The sequence below is a fragment of the Scyliorhinus torazame genome, chromosome 11 (genome assembly GCF_047496885.1).
Source record: "Scyliorhinus torazame isolate Kashiwa2021f chromosome 11, sScyTor2.1, whole genome shotgun sequence".
NCBI classification, from domain to species: Eukaryota; Metazoa; Chordata; class Chondrichthyes; order Carcharhiniformes; family Scyliorhinidae; genus Scyliorhinus; species Scyliorhinus torazame.
In genome coordinates, this window is record NC_092717.1 from 71,056,357 (window position 1) to 71,083,765 (window position 27,409).

Below are 27,409 nucleotides of genomic sequence, written 5' to 3' on the forward strand. Positions count from 1 at the left end.
GATGCCATTAGACGTGATTTGGGGGGGGATAAGGTGGAGAAGTAGGCTGCAAGTGTTGGGCACACTGGATAAGTGGAGCTTGTTCAAGGATCAGCTACTGCGTGTTCTTGATAAGTATGTACCGGTCAGGCAGGGAGGAAGGCGTCGAGCGAGGGAACCGTGGTTTACCAAAGAAGTGGAATCTCTTGTTAAGAGGAAGAAGGAGGCCTATGTGAAGTTTCAGTTGGGGCGATGGATAGTTACAAGGTAGCGAGGAAGGATCTAAAGAGAGAGCTAAGACGAGCAAGGAGGGGACATGAGAAGTATTTGGCAGGTAGGATCAAGGAAAACCCAAAAGCTTTCTATAGGTATGTCAGGAATAGGCGAATGACTAGGGAAAGAGTAGGACCAGTCAAGGACAGGGATGGGAAGTTGTGTGTGGAGTCTGAAGAGATAGGCGAGATACTAAATGAATATTTTTCGTCAGTATTCACTGAGGAAAATGATAATGTTGTGGAGGAGAATGCTGAGACCCAGGCTAATAGAATAGATGGCATTGAGGTACGTAGGGAAGAGGTGTTGGCAATTCTGGACAGGCTGAAAATAGATAAGTCCCCGGGGCCTGATGGGATTTATCCTCGGATTCTCTGGGAGGCCAGGGAAGAGATTGCTGGACCTTTGGCTTTGATTTTTATGTCATCATTGGCTACGGGAATAGTGCCAGAGGACTGGAGGATAGCAAATGTGGTCCCTTTGTTCAAAAAGGGGAGCAGAGACAACCCCGGCAACTATAGACCGGTGAGCCTCACGTCTGTAGTGGGTAAAGTCTTGGAGGGGATTATAAGAGACAAGATTTATAATCATCTAGATAGGAATAATATGATCAGGGATAGTCAGCATGGCTTTGTGAAGGGTAGGTCATGCCTCATAAACCTTATCGAGTTCTTTGAGAAGGTGACTGAACAGGTAGACGAGGGTAGAGCAGTTGATGTGTATATGGATTTCAGCAAAGCGTTTGATAAGGTTCTCCACAGTAGGCTATTGCAGAAAATACGGAGGCTGGGGATTGAGGGTGATTTAGAGATGTGGATCAGAAATTGGCTAGCTGAAAGAAGACAGAGGGTGGTGGTTGATGGGAAATGTTCAGAATGGAGTTCAGTTACAAGTGGAGTACCACAAGGATCTGTTCTGGGGCCGTTGCTGTTTGTCATTTTTATCAATGACCTAGAGGAAGGCGCAGAAGGGTGGGTGAGTAAATTTGCAGACGATACTAAAGTCGGTGGTGTTGTCGATAGTGTGGAAGGATGTAGCAGGTTACAGAGGGATATAGATAAGCTGCAGAGCTGGGCTGAGAGGTGGCAAATGGAGTTTAATGTAGAGAAGTGTGAGGTGTTCACTTTGGAAGAAATAACAGGAATGCGGAATATTTGGCTAATGGTAAAGTTCTTGGAAGTGTGGATGAGCAGAGGGATCTAGGTGTCCATGTACATAGATCCCTGAAAGTTGCCACCCAGGTTGATAGGGTTGTGAAGAAGGCCTATGGAGTGTTGGCCTTTATTGGTAGAGGGATTGAGTTCCGGAGTCAGGAGGTCATGTTGCCTCTGTACAGAACTCTGGTACGGCCGCATTTGGAGTATTGCGTACAGTTCTGGTCACCGCATTATAGGAAGGACGTGGAGGCGTTGGAGCGGGTGCAGAGGAGATTTACCAGGATGTTGCCTGGTATGGAGGGAAAATCTTATGAGGAAAGGCTGATGGACTTGAGGTTGTTTTCGTTGGAGAGAAGAAGGTTAAGAGGAGACTTAATAGAGGCATACAAAATGATCAGGGGGTTAGATAGGGTGGACAGTGAGAGCCTTCTCCCGCGGATGGAAATGGCTGGCACGAGGGGATATAGCTTTAAACTGAGGGGTAATAGATATAGGACAGAGGTCAGAGGTAGGTTCTTGCGCAAAGAGTAGTGAGAATGCCCTACCTGCTACAGTAGTGAACTCGCCAACATTGAGGGCATTTAAAAGTTTATTGGATAAACATATGGATGATAATGGCATAGTGTAGGTTAGATGGCTTTTGTTTCGGTGCAACATCGTGGGCCGAAGGGCCTGTACTGCGCTGTATCGTTCTATGTTCTATGTACCCTGAGGCACCATGTACATATACAAGTTCTTTCAGAAAAGGGTTTTCATCATTTTTATACATTTTCAGATGGAACACATGTGTGAATAGACATCAAACTGTTGAGTGTAAACATCCAGGATACATTTCCAGACATGAATTTTGAGCCCAGTGCACATGCAGAGTGTGTGGTGCTTGTGGGAGGGAGGCGTTGAAAGCATTAAGCTGCTGCCCTGGGAACGGTGTGAGTTTCAGGGGGGAGGATAGGAAAGACAAGGCTGTTGGGTTTGCTTTGTGATCTGGGGTTAGGTACGCTTGAACTCCACAGGGAGGGATCCTGAATATTGAATGAGGTGCTGTTCCTTGTCACCAATGGGTGAACTGCAGTGTTTTAAAAAAATATATATTTTATTAAAGTTTTCAAACACAATTTTTTCCCTTACAAATCAACAAAAATGGTAACATGATAACTGCTATATAACATTGTTTAACTAACATAGTAAACTAACCAAATAAGACGAAGTAATGCTCCCCCCACCCCCTCTCCCCCTCCAAAAACACAAACAATTTACCCCCCCCCCGGGATGCTGCTGCTGGCCATCTATCTTCCCTCTAACGTTCCGCTAGGTAGTCGAGGAACGGTTGCCAACGTCTGGTGAACCCTTGAGCCGATCCTCTCAGCGCAAACTTCATCCGCTCTGGTTTTATGAACCCCGCCATATCGTTTATCCAGGCCTCCAGTCCGGGGGGTTTTGCTTCCTTCCACATGAGTAAAATCCTACGCCGGGCTACTAGGGACGCAAAGGCCACAACATCGGCCTCTTTCGCCTCTTGCACTCCCGGCTCATCCGCTACCCCAAATATGGCTAACCCCCAGCCTGGCTTGACCCGGACCTTCACCACCTTCGAGATCACTCCCGTCACTCCCCTCCAATACCCCTCCAGTGCCGGACACAACCAAAACATATGTGTGTGGTTCGTCGGGCTTCCCCCGCACCTCCCACACTTGTCCTCCACTCCGAAGAACCTGCTCAACCTTGCTTCCGTTATGTGTGCTCTATGCAGCACCTTATATTGGATCAGGCTAAGCCTGGCACACGAGGAAGAGGAATTTACCCTGCTTAGGGCATCAGTCCACAAACCCTCCTCAATCTCCTCCCCGAGCTCTTCTTCCCATTTTCCCTTCAGTTCGCCCACCAGCTCCTCCCCTCCTCCACTCATCTCCCGGTATATCTCTGACACTTTGCCCTCCCCGACCCACACCCCCGAAAGCACCCTGTCCTGGATCCCTTATGTCGGGAGCAGCGGAAATTCCCTCACCAGTTGTCTCGTGAATGCTCTCACCGGCATATATCTAAAGAAATTTCCCAGGGGCAGCTCATACTTTTCCTCAAGCGCTCCCAAGCTCGCAAACGTCCCATCTATAAATAAATCTCCCACTCTCCTGATTCCTGCCCGGTGCCAGCTCTGGAATCCTCCGTCCAGCCTCCCTGGGGCAAACCTATGGTTGTTCCTGATCGGGGACCATACCGAGGCTCCCAGCACACCCCTCTGTCGCCTCCATTGCCCCCAGATACTTAATGTTGCCGCCACCACTGGGTTCGTGGTAAAATTTTTTGGGGAGAGCGGTAGTGGCGCCGTCATCAGCGCTTTTAAGCTCGTTCCTTTGCAGGACGCCATCTCCAGCCTTTTCCATGCCGCTCCCTCTCCCTCCATCATCCACCTACGAATCATCGCCATGTTGGCGGCCCAATAGTAATCGCCCAAATTCGGCAACGCCAGTCCCCCTCTGACTCTGCTACGTTGTAGGAACCCCCTCCTTACCCTCGGGGCCTTCCCTGCCCACACAAAGCTCGTGGTGTTTCTATCTATTTTTTTGAAAAAGGCCTTAGTGATCAGGAAAGGGAGACATTGGAACACGAATAGGAACCTCGGGAGGACCATCACCTTAATCGCCTGCACTCTGCCCGCCAGTGACAGCGGCTGCATGTCCCACCTTTTGAAATCCTCTTCCATTTGTTCCACCAGTCGAGTCAGATTGAGTCTGTGTAAGGTTCCCCAACTCCTGGCTATCTGAATCCCCAGGTATCGGAAGTTTCTTTCCACTCTCCTTAGCGGTAGACCATCTATCCCTCTACTCTGGTCCCCAGGGTGTATCACAAAAAGCTCACTCTACCATGTTAAGCCTATATCCCGAGAAATCTCCAAACTCCCTCAATATCTGCATGACCTCTGTCATCCCCCCCACTGGGTCCGTCACATACAGCAGTAGGTCATCCGCGTAGAGTGACACTCGGTGTTCCTCTCCCCCTCTAATCACCCCTCTCCATTTTCTGGAGTCTCTCAGCGCTATGGCCAGTGGTTCAATTGCCAGCGCGAACAGTAATGGGGACAACGGGCATCCCTGTCTTGTTCCCCTGTGTCGTCGAAAATACTCCGACCTTTGCCGATTTGTGACCACACTTGCCGTTGGGGCCCCATATAGGAGTTTAACCCAGCTGACAAACCCCTCCCCGAACCCGAACCTCCTCAGCACCTCCCACAGATACTCCCACTCCACCCTATCAAATGCCTTCTCTGCATCCATTGCCGCTACTATCTCTGCCTCCCCCTCTGCTGGGGGCATCATTATCACCCCTAATAGCCGTCGCACATTGACATTTAATTGTCTCCCCTTTACGACCCCTGTCTGGTCTTCGTACACCAACCCCGGGACACAATCCTCTATCCTCGTTGCCAGCACCTTTGCCAGCAACTTGGCGTCCACATTTAGCAGTGAGATAGGCCTATAGGACACGCACTGCAGCGGATCTTTATCTCGCTTCAAGATTAATGATATCGTCGCCCCAGACATTGTCGGGGGTAGGGTCCCCCCTTCTCTGGCTAAAGGTCCTTACCAGCAGCGGGGCCAACAAGTCCACATATTTTCTATAGAATTCCACCGGGAACCCATCTGGTCCCGGGGCCTTCCCTGCCTGCATGTTCCCCAGCCCTTTGGTAACCTCGTCCACCCCAATTGGCGCCCCCAGGCCTTCCACCTCCTGCTCCTCCACCCTCGGGAACCTTAATTGGTCCAAAAACTGCTGCATCCCTCTTTTCCCTCCGGGGGTTGGGACCTATATAGTCTCTCGTAAAAGGTCTTAAACACCTCGTTTACCTTCCCTGCTCTCCGCACCGTGGCTCCCATTTCATCCCTAATTCCCCCTATCTCCCTCGCCGCTGTCCTCTTTCACAGCTGGCGGGCCAACAGGCGACTCGCCTTTTCCCCATATTCGTATCTCATCCCCTGTGCCTTCCTCCACTGTGCCTCTGCCCTCCCTGTGGTCAACAGGTCGAACTCCGTCTGGAGTCGTCGCCTCTCCCTGTATAGTCCTTCATCCGGGTCCTCCGCGTATTCTTTATCTACCCTCAAAATTTCCCCCAGTAGTCTTTCCCTTTCCTTGGCCTCCGTTTTCCCCTTGTGGGCCCTGATGGAGATCAGCTCTCCTCTGACCACCGCCTTTAGTGCTTCCCATACTACTCCCACTCGGACCTCCCTGTCGTCATTGGCCTCCAGGTACCTTTTGATACATCCCCGCACCCTTCTGCAGACTCCCTCATCCACCAATAATCCCACATCCAGTCGCCAGAGTGGACGCTGCTCCCTCTCCTCTCCTAGTTCCAGGTCCACCCAGTGTGGGGCATGATCTGAAACAGCTATGGCTGAGTACTCAGTTCCTTCCACCCTCGAAATCAGTGACCTTCCCAAAACAAAGAAGTCTATCCGGGAGTACACCTTGTGAACACGGGAGAAGAAGGAGAACTCTTTGGCCATCGGCCTAACAAATTGCCAAGGATCCACTCCCCCGATTTGGTCCATAAACCCCCTCAGCACCTTGGCCGCTGCCGGCCTTCTTCCGGTCCTAGATCTAGATCTATCTAACCCTGGGTCCAGCACGGTGTTGAAGTCCCCCCACCCCCCCATGATCAGGTTGCCTACCTCCAGGTCCGGGATACGTCCCAGCATCCGCTTCATAAATCCCGCATCATCCCAATTCGGGGCATATACATTAACCAACACGACCTCCATTCCCTGCAGTCTGCCACTCACCATCACATATCTGCCTCCGCTGTCTGCTACAATGTTCCTAGCCTCAAATGACACCCACCAGTATGGCCACCCCTCTATTCTTTGCATCCAGCCCTGAGTGGAACAACTGTCCCACCCATTCTTTCCTTAACCTAACTTGGTCCGCCACCTTCAGGTGCGTCTCCTGAAGCATGGCCACGTCTGCTCTCAGTCCTTTCAAGTGCGCGAACACTCGGGCCCTCTTAATCGGCCCATTTAGGCCTCTCACGTTCCACGTGATCAGCCGAACTGGGGGGCTGCCTGCCCCCCTCCCCTGTCGACTAGCCATCACCCTCTCTGGGCCAGTCCCACGTCCCGGTTCCGCGCACCCACCCGTTCCCCAGGCGGCGCATTCCCGCCCCGACCACCTTTTCTTTTACCAGTTCCTTTTCGATCTCTGCAGCAGCAACCCAGTTATCGCCCCCCCCCCCTCTAGATCCCCATCTAGCATGGTTACTCCCCCCATATTGCTTCCGAAAGTCAGTTGACTTCAACTGACCCCGGCTTCTCCCGCTCTCTCCTTGACCCCCCGTGTGGGGAACTCCCATCCACCTTGCGCCTATCTTCCCGCCATCATCTTTCTGGCGCGGGAACAAGAAAAATAAACCCCGTGTTCTCTAGAGCCGTCCCGCCCCCCGTGGCGCAGCTCCCTCTGCCGCCCCACTCTCATTCCCCATCCCCCGCCTATGTCTCTTCTTCCCCCCCCACCGGCGCCCACATTTCTCAGTGTCCCCCCCCTCCCCAATTTACATCTCTATATACATCAGCATTGTCGTTTCCCCTCCAACATCGGTCCCTCAGTTCTGATCCAGTTTCTAATTTTTAATGAAGGTCCATGCTTCTTCCGCCGTTTCGAAGTAGTGATGCCTCTCCTGGTGCGTGACCCACAGTCGCGCCGGCTGCAACATCCCGAACTTCACCTTCTTGTGTAGCACCTCCTTGGCTCGATTAAAACTCGCCCTCCTTCTTGCCACCTCCGCACTCCAATCCTGGTACACCCGTACCACCGCATTCTCCCATCTACTACTTCGTACCTTTTTGGCCCATCTCAGAACCACCTCTCTGTCATTGAAGCGGTGAAATCGCACGATCATCGCCCTAGGTGGTTCTCCCGCCTTTGGTCTCCTCGCAGGGACCCGATGGGCCCCTTCCACTTCCAAGGGGCCCGAGGGGGCCTCAGCTCCCATTAGCGAGCGTAGCATCATGCTCACGTAAGCCCCGCAGTCCGCTCCTTCCACTCCCTCGGGGAGACCCAGGATCCGGAGGTTCTTTCTCCGTGATCTGTTTTCTAGGACTTCAATCCTTTCAATGCACTTTTTGTGGAGCGCCTCGTGCGTCTGCATTTTGACCGCCAGGCCCAGGATCTCGTCCTCGTTGTCCGTCACCTTCTGCTCCACCACGCAGAGCTCCATCTCCTGGGTCTTTTGTGCCTCCTTAATCCCCTCAATTGCTTGTAGCATCGGGGCCAGCACCTCCTTTTTCAGCAGCTCCACACACCGTCTTAAAAATTTGTCTTGGTCCGGTCCCCATGTCGCCTGGGCTCCCTCCGCCGCCATCTTGCTCCTTTTTTCCTTCTGCCCCTGTCCTCGAGGATTCTTCGCGAGCTGGCTGCCGCCGCCGATATTTTTCTTTTCCGCTGGGGGGGACTCCCTGTTGTCTCACCCCACACCGGGTTTCGTCCTGAAAAAATTCCCTGTTGGGGCTCTTAAATGAGCCCGAAGGTCCGTTCGAGCTGGAGCCGCCAAAACGTGCGGCTTAGCTGGTCATCGCCGCAACCGGAAGTCGCATCGGTGAACTGCAGTGTTGAGAGGGTGGTTTGTGATGTGCGAGTCTCCAAGAAGGGGCCTCAGAATTTTGGTGGTTTCACAGCTCCAGCCAGAGATTAAATGCCACTTGTTCTGACTGGCAGATGCCCTACATGGAAAGGCCTACACTTTGTCACAGATGGGACTGCATCTGCTTGTGAGCAGGGTATTGTGCACTGCGAGTGACCCTTTCTTTTCATTGGGCAACCATTGAGCAATCTTCTCTGTACCGTGAGATTGGCCATGTTCCCAGATATTTTTCAGACTGTATCCAGAATGGCTGGAAGTGGGAATGTGATCAGAGTATGTGGTCAAGGGTCCCTTCTAGCACCCACCCATACAGCAGTTGTTTGGCATGGAGTGTTGAAATTTGTATGGTGCAACTTGACGATGTTAAAATGGCCTTCCTTTATTTTGCTGCAAGTGGCAGTGTTTGCAGTCAGACTCCATGGGGTGGGTGTTTTGGCTTCACCGCTTGAGTTATAATGTGGTGGAGCAGATTGTCCACACTTTAGAGACTCTGATGAGTTTTCATTCCATTGCACTATCCTTTGCTTGCCCGGCTGTGCATCCAATTGCATTGAATCCAACTGGAAGGGAACAGTAACTGCGAAGTTGTCTATGTGACAGTGACAGCCATTAGGGATACTGAGGTGAGCAATTGGGGCCCACCTGCATTGCTCCATTTTGGGTGAAGAACAGCTCTTTTTCAGAACTAGTGCAAGAGAGGGGGGCATGGAGGTGCAGTGGTAAGCACTGCTGCCTCATGGAGCTGAGGACTCGGATTCAATCCCAGCCCCGGGTCACTGTTCATGTGGAGTTTGCACATTTTCCCCGTGGCTGCATGGGTCACACCTCCACAACCCAAAGATGTGCAGGGTAGGTGAATTGGTCATGCTAAATTGCCCTTTAATTGGAAAAACAATGAATTGGAAAATCTAAATTTATTTTATTAAAAGAGCTAGTCCAAGAGGGTCTTCGTGGACAGAGTTTGATACCTCCTGGCTTCACTGGTGGAAGAAGCAAGTGGGGCCGTAGGAAGGTCATCCACTTCAGGGATCTTTGACCCCAATGACTGCTGTGCTAAGGCTAAGTGTGAAGTTGTATGTGTTAATAACTCCTACTCCCCACGGCAGTGGTTAGCACTGTTGCTTCACAGCTCCAGGGTCCCAGGTTCAATTCCCAGTATGGGTCGCTGTCTTTGCGGAGTCTGCATGTTCTCCCCGTGTCTGCGTGGGTTTCCTCAGGGTGCTCCGTTCCTCCCACAGTCCAAAGATGTGCGGGTTAGGTGGATTGGCCAAGCTAAATTGCCCTTCGTGTCCATAAAGGTTGGATGGGTTTACTGGGTTACAGGGATAGGGTGGAGGTGTGGGCTTGGGTAGGGTGCTCTTTCCAAGGGCCAGTGCTGACCCGATGGGCCAAATGGCCTCCTTCTGCAGTGTATAGTCTATGATTCTATGGTAATTGGCATGGGAGGCTGGAATTCTTCTTCTTGAATGCCCTGCTTTGCTTCTGTACATAGCTCCAAACACTCCATGTAGCTCCATGTGAGAAAGCAACTTCCATGCACTTCCTGCAATCTGGCATACTGGCTGGAATTCTATGGTCACTTTCTTTTCCCACTGGCAGCACACCCTCACCAGCAGGTTTCGTGGTGACAATGGGAAATCCCATTGAAAAGCGGTGGGAGGATAGAACCCTGCTGGCAGCGAATGGTGAGCTATCGAGAACCACATTGCTGGGGGACTGGAGAATCCCGTCCACTGTTTTTGTTGCTTGTGGTTTCCGGTTGCGGCGATGCACTGCTAAGCCGCACGTTTCGGCAGGTCCTGTTCTAATGGACTTTTGGGCTCTTTTCGGGAGCCCCAACGGAAATTTCTTCGGACCAAACCCAGTGTGGGGTGACGAAGGAAGGTGTCCCCCCGGGTGTGTATGGAAAGGACCGCTGGTAGTGGCCAGATTGCGAAGGATCCTCTGGAGCAGCGGCAGAGAAGAGAAGGAAGAAGCAAGATGGCGGCGGATGGAGCCCAGACGACATGGGGCCCAGACCAGCAGGAATTCCTCCGACGGTGTGTGGAGGAACTAAAGAAGGAGGTGCTGGCCCCGATGTTATTGGCAATCGATGGGCTAAAAGAAACACAAAAGGCCCAGGCGATAGAGCTCCGTGGGGTGAAGGCAAAGGCAGCCGAAAACGAGGATAAGATACAGGGCCTAGTGGTAAAAATGGAGACGCATGAGGCGCTACATAAGAGGTGTATTGAAAGGCTCGAAGTCCTGGAGAACAGCTTGAGGAGGAAGAACCTCCGGATTCTGGGTCTCCCCGAAGGAATGGAGGGAGCTGACGTTGGGGCTTATGTGAGCGCGATGCTCCATACGCTAATGGGAGCTGAGGCACCCTCGGGCCCCCTGGAGGTGGAAGGGGCTCACCGGGTCCTTGTGAGAAGACCAAAGGCTGGAGAACTACCAAGGGCGATAGTGGTGATATTTCACCGCTTCACTGACAGAGAGGCTGTCTTGAGCTGGGCCAAGAAGGTACGGAGTAGCGGGTGGGAGAATGCGGTGATACGACTGGAGCGCGGAGGTGGCGAGAAGGAGGGCGAGCTTTAATCGGGCCAAGGCGGTGCTTCACAGGAAGAAAATAAAATTTGGGATGCTGCAGCCGGCGCGATTGTGGGTCACGCACCAGGGCAAGCACTACTACTTTGAAACATCGGATGAGGCATGGACCTTCATCCAAGAAGAGAAACTGGACCAGGACTGATGTTGGGGGGGAGACAACGAGGTTGATGTACAGAAATGTAAATTGGGGAATGGGAGGTTCATAGTATTGAGACGATAGTCGGGGATTTTTTCTCCTCTTGATGGGGGGACACTGAGAAATGTGGGCGCCGGTGGAAAAAGGGACTGAGGGGGGGATGGGGAATGGGGGAGCTGCGCTAGGGAGATGATGGCGGGAAGATAGGCGCAGGAAGGAAGAGAGTTCCACGCACAGGGGGGCCAAGGAGAGAACGGGGGAAGCCGGGGTCAGTTAGAGTTAGCTGACTTTCGGAAGCATCATGGGGGGAGTAACCATGCTAGATGGGGATCTAGCGGGGGGGGGGGGGTCAACTGGGTTGCTGCTGCTGGGAGCAAATGGGAGCTGGCAAGAGAAGAGGTGGTTGGGACGGGAGGGCGCCACCTGGGGGACGAGTTGGTGCGTGGGACCCGGACTGTGGGCTGACCTAGACCGGGGATGCCTAGTCAGGGGGGCGGGGGGGTGGGTGGCCCCCCAATCCGGCTGATCACGTGGAATGTGAGTGGCCTAAATGGGCCGATTAAGAGTGCCCGAGTGTTCGCGCACTTAAAAAGACTGAAGGCAGATGTGGTCATGCTTCAGGAGACGCATCTGAAGGTGGCGGACCAGGTTTGGTTAAGGAAAGGATGGGTGGGACAGGTGTTCCACTCAGGGTTGAACGTGAAAAATAGGGGGGTGGTGATATTGTTGGGGAAACGGGTGTCGTTCGAGGCTATGAATATAGTGGTGGACAACGGGGGTAGATCTGTGATGGTGAGTGGTAGATTGCAGGGAAAGGAGGTCGTGCTGGTATATGCCCCGAACTGGGATGACGCGGGATTTATGAAGCGGATGCTGGGACGTATCCCGGACCTGGAGGTGGGAAGCCTGGTAATAGGGGGGGGGGGGGATTTTGATACTGTGCTGGATCCAGGGCTAGATCGGTCTAGATCCAGGACTGGAAGAAGGCCGGCAGCGGCCAAGGTGCTTAGGGGGTTCATGGAGCAAATGGGGGGAGTGGATCCGTGGAGATCTGCTAGGCCGTTGGCCAAAGAGTTCTCCTTTTTCTCCCATGTCCACAAGGTATACTCCCGAATAGATTTCTTCGTTTTGAGCAGGGCACTGATCTCGAAGGTGGCAGGAATGGAGTATTCGGCCATAGCCATTTCAGATCATGCCCCGCACTGGGTGGATCTGGAATTAGGAGAGGAGAGGGAGCAGCGCCCACTGTGGCGACTGGATGTGGGATTATTGGCGGATGAGGGGGTCTGTGGAAGGGTGCGGGGATGTATTGAGAGGTACCTGGAGGCCAATGATGATCCAGGTGGGGGTAGTATGGGAAGCGCTGAAGGCGGTGGTTAGGGGAGAGTCGATCTCCATTAGTGCTTACAAGGAGAAAAAAGAGGGCAAAGAAAGGGAGAGATTAGTGGGGGAGATTTTGAGGGTGGATAAAAGATATGCGGAGGCCCCGGACAAAGGACTATATAGAGAGAGGCGAAGACTTCAGACGGAGTTTGACCTGCTGACCACAGGAAAGGCAGAGGCACAGTGGAGGAAGGCACAGGGGATGAGATACGAATATGGGGAAAAGGCGAGCCGGCTGCTGGCCCACCAACTTCGCAAGGGGATAGCGGCGAGGGAAATTGGGGGAGTCAGGGATGAAACGGGAACTATGGAGCGGAGAGCAGGGAAGGTAAATGAGGTGTTTAAGACCTTTTATGAGAGGCTATATAGGTCCCAACACCCGGAGGGAAAAGAGGGAATGCAACAGTTTCTGTACCAACTAAGGTTCCTGAGGGTGGAGGAGCAGGAGGTGGCAGGTCTGGGGGCGCCAATTGAGGTGGATGAGGTGACTAAAGGGCTGGGGAACATGCAGGCAGGTAAGGCCCCTGGACCAGATGGGTTCTGGTGGAATTTTACAGGAAATATGTGGACTTGTTGGCCCCGCTGCTGGCGAGAACCTTTAACGAGGCCAGAGAAGGGGGGACCCTGCCCCCGACAATGTCGGAGGCGACGATATCACTAATCCTGAAGCGGGACAAAGATCCGCTGCAATGCGGGTCATATAGGCCTATCTCACTCCTGAATGTAGACGCCAAGCTGCTGGCAAAAGTGCTGGCGACGAGGATCGAGGATTGTGTCCCGGGGGTGGTGCATGAAGACCAGACAGGGTTTGTAAAGGGGAGACAACTGAATGTCAACGTGCGACGGCTGTTGGGGGTGATAATGATGCCCCCAGCGGAGGGGGAGGCAGAGATAGTGGTGGCGATGGATGCAGAGAAGGCATTCGATAAGGTAGAGTGGGAGTATCTATGGGAGGTGTTGAGGAAGTTTGGGTTCGGAGAGGGGTTTGTCAGTTGGGTCAGACTCCTATATGGGGCCCCAGTGGCAAGTGTAGTCACAAATCGGCAAAGATCGGAGTATTTTCGGTTACATAGGGGAACAAGGCAGGGGTGCCCCCTGTCCCCATTACTTCGCGTTGGCAATTGAACCACTGGCCATAGCGTTGAGAGACTCTAAGAAATGGAGGGGGGTGGTTAGAGGGGGAGAGGAACATTGATTGTCACTCTACGCAGATGACCTACTGCTATATGTGGCGGATCCTGTAGAGGGGATGACAGAGGTTATGCAGAAACTGAGGGAGTTTGGAGATTTTTCGGGATATAGGCTAAATATGGGGAAGAGTGAGCTTTTCGTAATACACCCTGAGGATCAGGGAAGAGGAATAGACGCCCTGCCGTTAAGGAGAGTGGAAAGGAGCTTCCGATATTTGGGGATTCAGGTAGCCAGGAGCTGGGGAACTCTACACAAACTCAATCTGACGCGGCTGGTGGAGCAGATGGAGGAGGATTTCAAGAGGTGGGATATGCTGCCGCTCTCACTGGCGGGCAGAGTGCAGGCGGTAAAAATGATGGTCCTCCCAAGGTTTCTTTTTGTGTTTCAATGTCTCCCCATTCTGATCACGAAGGCCTTTTTCAAAAAAATAGACAGGAGCGTTATGAGTTTAGTGTGGGCAGGGAAGACCCCGAGGGTAAGGAGGGGGTTCCTGCAGCGCAGCAGGGACAGAGGAGGACTGGCATTGCCGAATCTGGACGACTACTACTGGGCCGCCAATGTGGCGATGGTTTGTAAGTGGATGAGGGAGGGAGAGGGGGCGGCGTGGAAGAGGCTGGAGATGGCGTCCTGTAAGGGAACGAGCCTAAAGGCGCTGGTGACGGCGCCGCTGCCGCTCTCCCCGAAAAGGTATACCACAAACCCAGTGGTGGCGGCAACCTTAAGGATCTGGGGGCAATGGAGGCGACAGAGGGGTGTGCTGGGAGCCTCGGTGTGGTCCCCGATCAGGAACAACCATAGGTTTGTCCCAGGAAGGATGGACGGAGGGTTCCAGAGCTGGCATCGGGCAGGAATTAGGAGATTGAGAGATTTGTTTATTGACGGGACGTTCGCGAGTGTGGGAGCGCTGGAGGAAAAGTATGAGTTGCCCCCGGGAAATATCTTTAGATACATGCAAGTGAGGGTGTTTACGAGGCAACGGGTGAGGGAATTTCCGCTGCTCCCGACACAGGGGATCCAGGATCGAGTGATTTCCGGGGTATGGGTCGGGGAGGGCAAAGTGTCCGAAATATATCAGGAGATGAGAGACGAGGGGGAGGCGCTGGTAGAGGAGCTGAAGGGAAAATGGGAAGATAAGCTGGGGGAGGAGATTGAGGAGGGGCTGTGGGCTGATGCCCTAAGTAGGGTAAATTCCTCGTGTGCCAGGCTTAGCCTGATACAATTCAAGGTTCTACACAGAGCACATATGATGGGAGCAAGACTGAGCAGGTTCTTTGGAGTGGAGGACAGGTGCGGGAGGTGCTTGGGAAGCCCGGCAAACCACACACACATGTTCTGGTCGTGTCCGGCACTGGGTGAGTACTGGAGGGGAGTGGCAAAGGTGATCTCAAAGGTGGTGAAGGTCTGGGTCAAGCCAGGCTGGAGGTTAGCTATATTTGGGGTAGCGGAAGAGCCGGGAGTGCAGGAGGCGAAAGAGGCCGATATTCTGGCTTTTGCGTCCCTGATAGCCCGGCGAAGGATCCTACTTATGTGGAAGGAAGCGAAGCCCCCCGGCGTGGAGGCCTGGATAAACGATATGGCAGGGTTCATAAAACTGGAACGAATGAAATTTGCGCTGAGAGGATCGGCTCAGGGGTTCTCCAGGCGGTGGCAACCGTTCCTTGACTATCTCGCAGAACGTTAAGGGAAAATAGATCGTCAGCAGCAGCAGCCCAGAGGGGGGGGGGGAACTAAAAAAAACTTTTTTGTTGTTGTCACTTTGTTAGCTCACTATTTTATTTAAATAATGTTACTTATCAGCTAGTGTGTTATTTTTATGTTGATTTGTAAAGTGGAAAAATTCTGTTTGAAAACTTTAACAAAATATATTTTTTTTAAAAAGTTTTTGTTGCTTGTGGTCCGATCTCTCTACATTGGGGGGGGACTAAACACAGGTTTGCCATTCTCTCTGCTGCGGAGCATCACTATTCTGTGCTCCTGATCTAGGCTTCCGGCTTCAAATTCCACTTATTCCCAGTCCAATCCTTAGATCACAGGTTTATACTGTTCAAAGCAACTTGAGTTCAAACTTAATGAACATCTTGCGCTGGATTCTCCGCCCCGCTGCTCCACATGTCGGTTTCAGCACGCTGGCGGACTGATCCATTACGCCGGCTGGTCAATGGGGTCTCCCATTGTGGGGCAGCCCCACGCCGTCGGGAAACCCCCAGGCTGCTGGGAAAACGGAGCATCCCGCCGGCGGAGAATCCAACCCCTTATTTCTTTAGCTTGCTACTGCCCTTGTATCTGAAAATTAATATTAGCAGCGTCTGACCATGACTGCCTTCTCTAAATTCCAGTTTGCTTTAGAACATAGAACAGTACAGCACAGTGCAGGCCCTTTGGTCCACGATGTTGTGCCGACCATTTATCCTAATTTAAGATCAACCTAACCTACAGCCCTTCAATTTACTGCTGTCCATGTGCCTGTCCAAGAGTCGCTTAAATGTCCCTAATGACTCTGACTCCACCACATCTGCTGGCAGTGCATTCCACACACCCACCACTCTCTGTGTAAAGAACCTACCTCTGACATCTCCCCTATACCTTCCTCCAATCACATTAAAATTATGTCCCCTCGTGACAGCCATTTCCGCCCTGGTGAAAAGTCTCTGGCTATCCACTCTATCCATGCCTCTCATCATCTTGTACATGTCTATCAAGTCACCTCTCTGCCTTCTTCGCTCCAGTGATAAACGCCCTAGCTCCCTCAACCTTTCTTCATAAGACATGTCCTCCAGTCCAGGCAGCATCCTGGTAAATCTCCTCTGCACCCTCTTCAAAACACCCACATCCTTCCTATATGAGGCGGCCAGAACTGGACACAATATTCCAAGTGTGGTCTAACCAGGGTTTTATAAAGCTGCAGCAAAACCTCGCGGCTCTTAAACTCAATCCCCCTGTTAATGAAAGTCAACACACCATACGCCTCCTTAACAACCCTATCAACCTGGGTGGTAACTTTGAGGGATCTATGTACGTGGACCCCAAGATCCCTCTGTTCCTCCACACTTCCAAGAATCCTGCCTTTAACCCTGTATTCAGCATTCAAATTCAACCTTCCAAAATGAATCACTTCACATTTATCAAGGTTGAAATCCATCTGCCACTTCTCAGCCCAGCTCTGCATCCTGTCAATGTCCTGTTGTAACCTGCAACAGCCCTCGACAATATCTACAACTCTACCAACTCTGTCATTGGCAAACTTACTGACCCTCCCTTCCACTTCCTCATCCAAGTCATTTATAAAAACCACAAAGAGCAGAGGTCCCAGAACAGATACCTGCGGGACACCACTGGTCAGCTATGTTCCTTTTTGGAGATTTGTACTAATTTAATCTTCCTAACTACTTTTCATCACCTTACAATCTGTCCTTTATATATGATCCAGCACTTCAACCTCTGACTAGTTTTAAAAAAAAACTGATCACAGGTTATTAAACCCATCAACAGATTCTTTGTGGCATTACAAATACCTGATTCAATTGTTCTCTCCTCCCTTTCTTGTTTTACTTAATCTTATAAAGGAACACACTTATCTTCTAATTTTAATAAAACATTAACTTGGCTTCTCTTTTGAAGGGTTGATGGAGTTATACTGTGATTTCTGCACTTGCTAGTTTTAATTTGCATCTCAGGTTCTTGCAGTTTGGCCTTTTTCAATTTGAATGGTTTATTAATGAATTCTCAGCTCCTCATCCTTTGGGGATACATTGGAGATTTGAGTTTTCTATAATAGGCAGGAGTAAAACATGTTTCTTTGCTTGTATTACTGTTCTCCAGTTTTTGCTGCTACGGGGGTCTAGATCGAACATAGAGGGGCAATATACCGTAAATGACAAAACTCTTAGGAATATAGAAAGTCAGAGAGATCTGGGCGTGCAGATCCACTGACCTTTGAAAGTGGCAACACAAGTGGACAAGGTAGTCAAGAAAGCATACGGAATGCTTGCCTTCATTGGACTGGCAAGTCATGCTACAGTTGTATAGAAGCTTGGTAAGGCCACACATGGGCTATTGTGCACAATTCTGGTCGCCAGAAGGATGTGGAGGCTTTGGAGAGGGTGCAGAGAGGCTGAATAGACTCAGACTGTTTTCATTAGAAAGATGGAGGTTGAGGGGTGTCCTGATCTAGGTCTACAAGATTATGAGGGACATGGATAGAGTGGATGGGCAGGCACTCTTTCCCAGGGTGGAGGGGTCAGTCTCTAGGGGGCATAGGTTTAAGGTCTATGGGGCAAAGTTTAGAGGAGATGTGCGGGGCAGGTTTTTTACACACAGGATGGTGAGTGCCTGGAACGCGTTGCCAGGGGAGGTTGTGGAAGCAGATACATTAATGGCATTCAAAAGGCACCTTGACAAATACAAGGATAGGATGGGTATAGAGGGATATGGCACTCGGAAGTGCCGAAGGTTTTGGCCAAGGTTAGTATCAGGTACAGGCTTGGAGGGCCGTAGGGCCTCTCCCTGAGCTGTACTTTCTTTGTTCTTTGTGGGGTGCTATGCTAGACAGGAACAGCTAATTCACGCTTGTTAGCTTACTGTGTTATTAGGTCACCAAGAAAATAATTTTACTGACTATAATTGAAAATCATAACTTCTGACAAAGATTTAAGTTAGTAGACCAGAACTGAGGTCTTGTCCTGTTGTGATTCAGGCAGCTGCCTTTAAGGGGCGGGATTCTCCGGTCCCCCAGCCGAGTGTTTCCCAGCCGCGCTGCGTTCGCTGGCGGCAGGATTCTATCCTCCCGCCAATCGTCAATGGGATCTCCCATTGAGACCACCCCAAGATGCACGAGATCCTGCTGGCAGGAGGTGCAATGCTGGCGGGAAAAGTGAATCCCGACAACCGGATAATTCCAGCCAAGCTATCCCTTCCATTTTTCACAGGTGTCCCTGAGCAGGCGGTGGTCTTGCAGCATGATCTTCTCATCTATATTGGATGAGGATATCAAGCGAATGCTGGAGTCTAATGTTGAGGGAAAGTAAAAGGGCTGCGTTTTCAGGTTTCTGTCATGTCGGAGTGGAGGTGGGGGAGTTTTAAAAAGGGCCAGCTGGGTCTAATTCCAAGATTCCTGCCTTCATTCCCGTTTGTGGGACCTTATACCGTGCTGGATAAGGGCAGTAACACGCCCATAGGCAGCAATCCCTTGGGCATTATAGGCCCCCCTCCTCACTATTTTTATTGAGTCGGGCCTGGCTGGTCTGGATATGTGGTTCATGCCCCCTCAGAGGAATTGTGAACATTGGGGGAAAGCCTGTTCTGGAGCTGGGAACCTTTTAACAGCTAAGTTTAAAAGGTCTTCTGATAGTAATTTTCTTTGTTCTTTTAGGCAACTGGTTTAGATAAAGGATCTGGATCGGCGCAGGCTAGGAGGGCTGAAGGGCCTGTTCCTGTGCTGTAATTTTCTTTGTTCTTTGTTGGATACTTCAGTGGTCATAATGAGATGTTATATATGTTTTCTAATGCAGCGATTGTCATAGAGCTCTACCCTAAAGGTAAGTGACCATTACAATGACCAGCAGTGTGTAAGTGTTCACACGCATTAGAGTACTTGCTCTAGTCGAGAAATGAATTATAAGTATTCAGGATTATTGAGAATAAGATCTTAATATGTAACCTGGACCCAGTGCTTTCATCTTTACATTGGTTTAAAATCCAGACATCAGTTGTGTGTTTGAAGCATCCTTCCAGTGTCCACCAGGAGCCCTATAATAACACTAGGAAGTCCTTCAAATGATCAAGAAACTGTCAAAATAAATAATTATCCATTTAAACTCCTCTTAAAAGTGTTTAATCCGATTAATTGTTCATAATACTTTCAAAATAAACAAACAGGCATTCACAAATCATTTCAAAGAAATATATTCATCTCAGCAGCTCGTGCAGCATGGTAGCACAGTTGCTTCACAGCTCCAGGGTCCCAGGTTCGATTCCTGGCTTGGGTCACTGTCTGTGCGGAGTCTGCACGTTTTCCCCGTGTCTGCATGGGTTTCCTCCAGGTGCTGCAGTTTCCACCCACAGTCCAAAGATGTGCAGGTTAGGTAGATTGGCCTTGGTCAATTGCCCCTTAAGTGTACAAAAAGATTAGGTGGGGTTACTGGGTTACGCGGATAGGGTGGAGGTGTGGGCATTAGTGTGGTGCTCTTTCCAAATCTGGTGCAGACTCGATAGGCTCAATGGCCTCCTTCTGCACTGTAAATTCTATGATTCTATGATGAAAACTGCCTGTCAAACAAATTCCACAGCCTCCTTGACAGCTGTGTAAACAGCCCATATGGAGCTGAATCCATTAGTGGGCTTGGAACCCAGCCACATATTCATAATGAGATGCCATCATGCAAGTTTAAACAACAGCTCTTGAGCTGAATACATTGAAATCTTTTAAACAGGCTGAACAGATGGCTGATATGTCAATCAAAGAAATCAGCCATGTTTTGAACCAGATGACCATCTGTTCAGTCAGCTTCATGGCTCCAGAACCTTTGCTCATATAATTGTGCAATGGAATCACATGATGAATTTTTGGCTAGGTTGAAAATCCCACAAATGGATTCAGCTCTATAGACTTTGTTTACACAGCTGTCAAAGGGGCTGTGAATTATATTTGACTGTTTATAAACATGTAACCATTTTTTTCATGAGCATTTCAAAGACTTCCTGATGTTATCATGAGTTCTGTCCATTGTGAATACTGGGTGAATGGTTATGGAGATTGCATAGGGGAATGTAAGGGGTTTGGGGGATATGAGGGGTGTCATGCGAGAGTACCTTTAAGACATGGATGTTTAAGCAATGTACCTTTAAGAAAACAGTGATGTCAGAGAATGGGTGGAGTTGGGCTTTAGATCAGCCATTTTGAAGTTTCAGTTTGAAAAAGCAGCTTGTGTGTGTCTGTGTTTCCAGAGAGTTTCAGTTTGGAGGAAAAGAGCTTGGGGAGTGTCTGTGGTTTTGCAATGAGCTGAATTTGCTGTGAGCTCTGCCATGAAAGACTATCTCTGGATCATTTTGGTGATTTAAACTCATAATAGTAAAGCCTTTAACCTGATGTGATTCTGTTTAAAGGTGTTAAGTCTCTTGGAAGTTTGAAGGAACATTTTGAGGAATTATTTACTGTTGCAATATTTTCAGAGTTATCTTTGAAGTAAGGGGTGTTAAGAGATCCAATGTTTATTTAAGATGTTAAGTTGAGTTCATGGAATAAACAGTATTTTGTGTTTAAAAACCCACGTGTCCATAATTGTAATCCCACACCTAGGGAACAAGCCGTGTGCTAGGAAAAGCAACAAATACATTAAAGGGGGAGGTTGGTTGAACCCCATGATACATTTTGGGGTTCTGAAAACGCCTCGCCCATAACAATTGGGGGCTCGGGGACGGAGTATTTGGCTATAGCCGTTTCGGACCATGCCCCACACTGGGTGGAACTGGAGCTGGGAGAGGAGAGGGACCAAAGCCCGTTGTGGCGGCTGGATGTGGGACTGCTGGCGGACGAGGTGGTGTGTGGGAAGGTGAGGGGGTGTATAGAAAGGTACTTGGAGGCCAACGACAACGGGGAGGTGTGGGTGGGGGTGGTATGGGAGGCGGTGATCAGGGGAGAGCTCATTTCCATTAGGGCTCATAGGGAGAAGACAGAGGGTATGGAAAGGGAGAGGTTAGTGGGGGAGATTTTGAGAGTGGACAGGAGATACGCAGAGGCCCCGGAGGAAAGATTACTTGGGGAAAGACGACGGCTCCAGACGGAGTTTGACCTGTTGACCACAGGGAAGGCGGAGGCACAGTGGAGGAAAGCACAGGGGGCGACCTACGAGTATGGGGAAAAGGCTAGTCGGATGCTGGCACACCAGCTCCGTAAGAGGATGGCAGCGAGGGAAATAGGGGGAGTCAAAGATGGAAGGGGAGCCACGGTTCGGAGTGCGACGAAAATAAACGAGGTATTCAAGGCCTTTTATGAAGAGCTGTGCAGATCCCAGCACCCAGCGGGGGAAGAGGGGATGAGACGATTCCTAGATCAGCTGAGATTCCCGAGGGTGGAGGAGCAAGAGGTGGCTGGTTTGGGGGCACCAATTGGGTTGGAGGAGCTGAGCAAGGGTTTGGGGAGCACGCAGGCGGGGAAGGCCCCGGGACCGGACGGATTCCCGGTGGAGTTCTACAGGAAGTACTCAGACCTGTTGGCCTCGCTACTGGTGAGGACCTTTAATGAGGCAAGAGAGGAGGGGACCCTGCCCCCAACAATGTCGGAAGCGACAATTTCTTTGATCCTAAAGCGGGACAAGGACCCACTGCAATGTGGATCGTACAGGCCGATCTTGCTCCTCAATGTGGATGAAAAGTCGCTGGCAAAAGTGCTGGCCACGAGGATCGAGGACTGTGTCCCGGGGGTAATCCACAAGGACCAGACGGGATTTGTAAAGGGCAGGCAACTAAACACCAATGTGCGGCGGCTCTTAAACATGATAATGATGCCATCGGAGGAGGGAGAGGCGGAGATAGTGGCATCTATGGATGCGGAGAAGGCCTTTGACCGAGTAGAGTGGGAGTACCTCTGGGAGGTGCTGCGCAGGTTTGGGTTCGGGGTAGGGTTTATCAATTGGTTTAAGCTCCTTTACAGAGCCCCGATGGCAAGTGTAGTGACGAACCGGCGGAGGTCGGAGTACTTTTGACTGTACCGAGGGACGAGGCAGGGGTGCCCCCTGTCCCCCCTGTTCGCATTGGCGATCGAACCATTGGCCATGTCATTTAGGGAGTCTAATAAATGGAAGGGGGTGGTCCGAGGAGGAGAAGAGCATCGGGTGTCGCTATATGCGGATGACCTGTTGCTGTACGTGGCGGATCCAATGGAGGGGATGGTGGAGGTCATGCAAACTCTAAGGGAGTTTGGGGAGTTTTCGGGCTATAAGCTCAATGTAGGGAAGACTGAGCTCTTTGTATTACAAAGGGCGTATTGTCAAGATTATCCAGAGAATTAAGGAATTCCATTCGTATTGTTTGCAATTAGGGATGCATCTCATGAGTCTACCAAATTTAGTCCTTTTGAACTAATATTTGGTCATGAGGTAAGAGGACCATTTAAATTGATTAAGGAAAAATTGGTGCGTGAGAAATCGGAAATTACACTATTGGATTACGTGTCAAGTTTTAGGGAACGATTAAATAGAGCAGGTGAATTGGCTAGACAACATTTGAAAGTTGCACAAAATGTGATGAAACGGGTAGCGGACAAGAAATCAAAGGTTCGTAGTTTTGCCAGTGGGGATAAAGTTTTAGTGTTGTCACCAGTGGTAGGTGAGCCTTTAAAAGCTAGGTTTTGTGGACCGTATCAGATTGAAAGGAAATTAAGTGAGATGAATTATGTGGTAAAAACACCAGATAGAAGACTCACCGAGTGTGTCATGTGAATATGCTCAAAAAGTACTTTGAAAGGGAAGGAGAGAAAAAGGAGGTTTTAATGATTCTAACTCAAAGTGACGAACCAAATCCAGATGACTGTGAATTTGACATGCCTCAAATTAAATTGGAAAATGAGGATGTTCTTAAAAATTGGGATGAATTGTTAAGTTACCTTCCAGAGGAAAAACAAACTGACCTGAAGGAGTTATTGATATCACATGGGTAAGTTTGTAGCGATAAATTGGGAAGTACTAAAATGGCTATACATGATGTAGATGTGGGAAATGCTGTTTCTATCAAACAGCATCCATAAAGACTTAATCCTTTAAAATTGGCACAGGTTAACAAAGAGATTGAGAGTATGCTTAAAAATGGCATAATTGAAGTTGGTTGCAGCCAATGGAGCTCACCCATAGTGATGGTACCTAAACCAGACGGTACCCAACAGTTGAGTGTGGACTATAGAGAGGTGAATGCAGTTACAAGAACGGAGTCTTATCCTGTACCACCATTGAAGGATTGCATGGAGAAAGTGGGTCAATCTGCTTTTATTTCCAACTTCAAGACATGGAAAGAACATTTAAAACATCGTATGGAGTTCTTCGATCGACTTCAGGTGGCGGGTTTGGTGATGAACCTAGCCGAAAGTGAATTTGGAGAAGCCCAAATCACTTTCCTTGAGAAGTTTCTGATACCCTCAAGATGACGGGAGGCAATGCGATCTCTTAACATGAATGAATTTGATTGAACCTTTGTGCAAAGGTTTTGTGGCATGATTACTCCACTAATGGACTTGCTAAAGAAACCTAAAAAATGTCAGTGGACAGTGGACTTTCAACAGGCATTTGACTGCCTGAAAGCTGTGATCACCAATGATCCTGTATTGGAGAATTGCAAGGGACTCTGTGGTCAGATTGAACTAAAGTATCTGATTCTAAAGAGAAATGCAGAGGAGTAGAGGAATGGATGGATTGTGCAGAGACTTTGTTCAAAGAGACTGTCAATCGAGAAGGGTTTCGGTTGGAGGAAGAAGAACAAAGAAAAATGGACTATATTATTATACCTGTTTGCATGTGTTGGTTTTTTAAAAAAACGTAAAGGTATATTTACAGTGTACATTTCTTAGTGGATGGTGCAAAAGTGAAAAATGAAACCATCTTGAAGTTGATGGGTTTTTTTTTCTTGGGGGGAGGTGTCATGTGAGAGTACCTTTAAGATATGGATGTTTAAGCAATGTACCTTTAAGAAAACAGTGATGTCAGAGAGTGGGTGGAGCTGGGCTTTAGATCAGCCATTTTGAATTTTCAGTTTGAAAAAGCAGCTTGTGTGTGTCTGTGTTTCCAGAGAGCTGCAGTTTGGAGGAAAAGAGCTTGGGGAGTGTCTATGTTTTGCAGTGAGCTGGATTTGCTGTGAGCTCTGCCATGAAAGACTATCTCTGGATCATTTGGGTGATTTAAACTCATAATAGTAAAGCCTTTAACCTGATGTGATTCTGTTTAAAGGTGTTAAGTCTCTTGGAAGTTTGAAGGAACATTTTGAGGAATTATTTACTGTTGCAATATTTTCTGAGTTATCTTTGAAGGGGTGTTAAGAGATCCAATGTTTATTTAAGATGTTAAGTTGAGTTCATGGAATAAACTGTGTTTTGTGTTTAAAAACCCACGTGTCCATAATTGTAATCCCACACCTAGGGAACAAGCCATGTGCTAGGAAAAGCAACAAATACATTAAAGGGGGAGGTTGGTTGAACTCCATGATACATTTTGGGGTTCTGAAAACGCTTCGCCCATAACAGGGGGCTTGGGAACCATGGGATGTGGGTGGAAGGGGTGAGGGAGTAGTATGCCTAATAGTCAGCAACATAACTGGGTGGATGTCACAGATGTCTCTGTTGGTGGGTAGGTGCAATAATCACTCGGATTGATTTATGATTTTATGTAAAATGACTTATAAAAATTGTGTATCTCGTAATGACTAGACCAGCCACATAAATACCAATCAATCAGAGGCTGGGTTTCTGTGGCAGATGTCTCACCTTTAGGCTCTCCAAACTGTCTCCACTACCTAAAAAGCACTGGTCAAGCATTTGATGGAATATTCTCCACTCTTCTGAATGCGGTTCCAACTACACTCAAAACTCCCAAGGCAATACAAGACAAAGCAATCCCCTTGATCAGCAGTCCACCCATCACTTTACATATCCATTCCCTTCATCATTGGTACAGAATGGTCTGGATTCTCTGTTGCGAATCCACCTCGCTGCCGCTGCTAACGCAAATGGAAGAATTTAAGGCTTAGCCAAATCTCCGATTCAGTGTTGCGGGACTGGAGAATCCCGCTGCCGTAAACAGACGGAGATTCCCGCCCAATAGTTGGGTGCATACCATCTACAACAACAACATACCAAGACTTTTTCGACAGCACCTCTCAATGTTATTTCTACCACCGCGAAAGCAAAGGGCAGCAGGCATTTGGAATACCACCATCTCCGAGTCCCGCATCAAATCACACACCACCCTGACTAGGAAATACATCAATTTTCTTTCAGTCACTGTGTTAGATTCGAGACTCTTTCCATAACAGCACTGTTAGAGGACCCTTACATATTGATTGCAATGCTTCAAGAAAACAAAACACCACCACCTTCTCGAGGGAACTGGGAATTGGGAATGCATGCTGGGCTTGGTACAAAAAACTTGTTAAGAATCAATTTAAATAAATAAAAATGTATGCAACATAAGAAAAAGCTTACTTTTGTCATTTACTTTTCTTAAAAATATATGGCACTTTAATAACTTTTTAACATTTTTCAATCTGATTTGCTTTCCCATGTTACATTAGATCTGGGTGACAACTGCCAATCAAGCAGTAAAGGCTGGCACATTTTTCTGGCCTATGTAAGTAATGACTTTATTCAATTTCTTTTGACGTTCACTTTATCAGTGGGCTATGAGGTGACTTGAAACGGCTTAGTGATTTAACGAGCAAATTGAGAGAACTTCAGTATAACATGTGGCTAGCTGTTGGCTTTCGTGTTATTGTTCTGTTGTATTATTTTCTGTCCTGGTAATTTAAAGAGCCAGGAAAGCATTTTGCCTAATTTCAATTTTAATTGTACATGTGTATTATTGCTGCCGTGCTGGGCTAAAATTCCATTTGTGTAGTGCTGCATCAAAGAGGTGTTACCTCGATAAGTTGATTTCTTGGGTCAGACAATGCCACCAGCAACTACCTGTGGGGCCTGTGGCACTGTGGAATCAGTGTTGTCTCGGAAGCTTCACAATGTTAACAAATGTTCATCCCACCGTTGTTTACAATTTAATTTCAGTGATCTCCTGCACATCTTCTCTGACTTGTTCGTCCTCTCTAACCTGGTTGCTTTGCAGTCTGCCAATATTGTTTTGCTTGCTCTATTTTCAGATATGTGTCATCACTTTCTTAAAAGTCACATTATATTACTTGTATTAGCCATTTTCTTGCATATTTAACGTCTGTTTACAGATCACAATGGTTGTCTGGATATTTTTCCAGCAGTTTTTTTTATAGGCAGGATATAAAATGTGTGCATTTTTAAGTTGGATAAATCAGATGATGTGTATTACTTCTATTTGCAGTGTCATTCCCTATGAGCAAAGGGTATTCACAATACTTCAATGGCTGAGGTTGCCAGATAACGAGAGGTAAATATTATTCAGTAGATAAAAATTAACTTCAAAAGTTTGTTGCTTTATTATAATTTTTTTTTAATGGAACCAAAAATATAAAATGTGCATTTCCTAACTTTGCATCTTCAGAAACGTAAAAATCATCTGCATGGCTGGTTTAATATTGTGAATCTTTCAAGCTAGACAAAGTTATAATAATCCATTTTCCAGATAAAGTGATTGATAGGAATAAGATCCTCTCCTGTTTTTCTGGAGCCCATTCAATTGCCAAGGGCGGGAGTGAAGAAGAGGGATGAGACCTGTAATGCCAGCTGTCCTCCCCCTGCAACGTTGCCCAGAGGTTTCCTGGGAGACCAGTTGAACAATGGCGATGGGGGTTGTGGGGCAGGGCAGAGAGTGGTTGGTGCAGAAGAGTTCAAAATACTTTAACAAGAAAAGAACAGTAGCAAAATGAGGTGGAAGGATCCAAATGCAGGGATGCCCAAGAGATGTTTGTGGACGTGCATGCTCGAAGACCATAAGACCATTCGGCCCATCGAGTCTGCTCTGCCATTCAATGAGACCATGACTGATCTGATATGATAATTCTCAGCTCCCGTTTTATCCCCATAATCCTTGATTCCCTTACTGATTAAAAATTGGTCTATCTCAGCCTTGTACATTTCACATCGGACGATCTGAGAGTAATGGGCAACAAACAAGGAAAGTCCTTTTTTATTTGACAGATTCCCAATGGATCTTTGGGACTGGAGGTCTTCTGGCTGATGTGTTCCTACAGCAACCAGAAAGCTGTAATTTGGTGCTTATTTCTGCTGCTGTTTCTATCATATATTTCTGGGAAAAGAATGAGGATTTGAGCTTATGAGTTCAGAGATCCTCACATCATATCAGCCTCACTTATGATGTGGGTGCAGGTGAGGAGACAGAAAGATGACCCAACCTGTCATTTTTGCACCGTCTACAACTGGAATAGAATGGTCTG

The 27,409-nt window shown here is 48.8% G+C and overlaps 1 protein-coding gene across 3 annotated transcripts in view; it reads left to right on the plus strand.

Annotated features, from left to right (window-relative positions):
- Positions 1-27,409, plus strand: part of enpp2 (ectonucleotide pyrophosphatase/phosphodiesterase 2) — a 291,596-nt gene that overhangs the window by 94,425 nt on the left and 169,762 nt on the right. For all 3 annotated transcript variants that reach the window (XM_072467399.1, XM_072467398.1, XM_072467400.1), the window contains 2 exons: positions 25,604-25,659; positions 26,377-26,442. In XM_072467399.1, the coding sequence (XP_072323500.1) occupies positions 25,604-25,659; positions 26,377-26,442 (122 nt within the window). The remainder of the gene's footprint in view (positions 1-25,603; positions 25,660-26,376; positions 26,443-27,409) is intronic.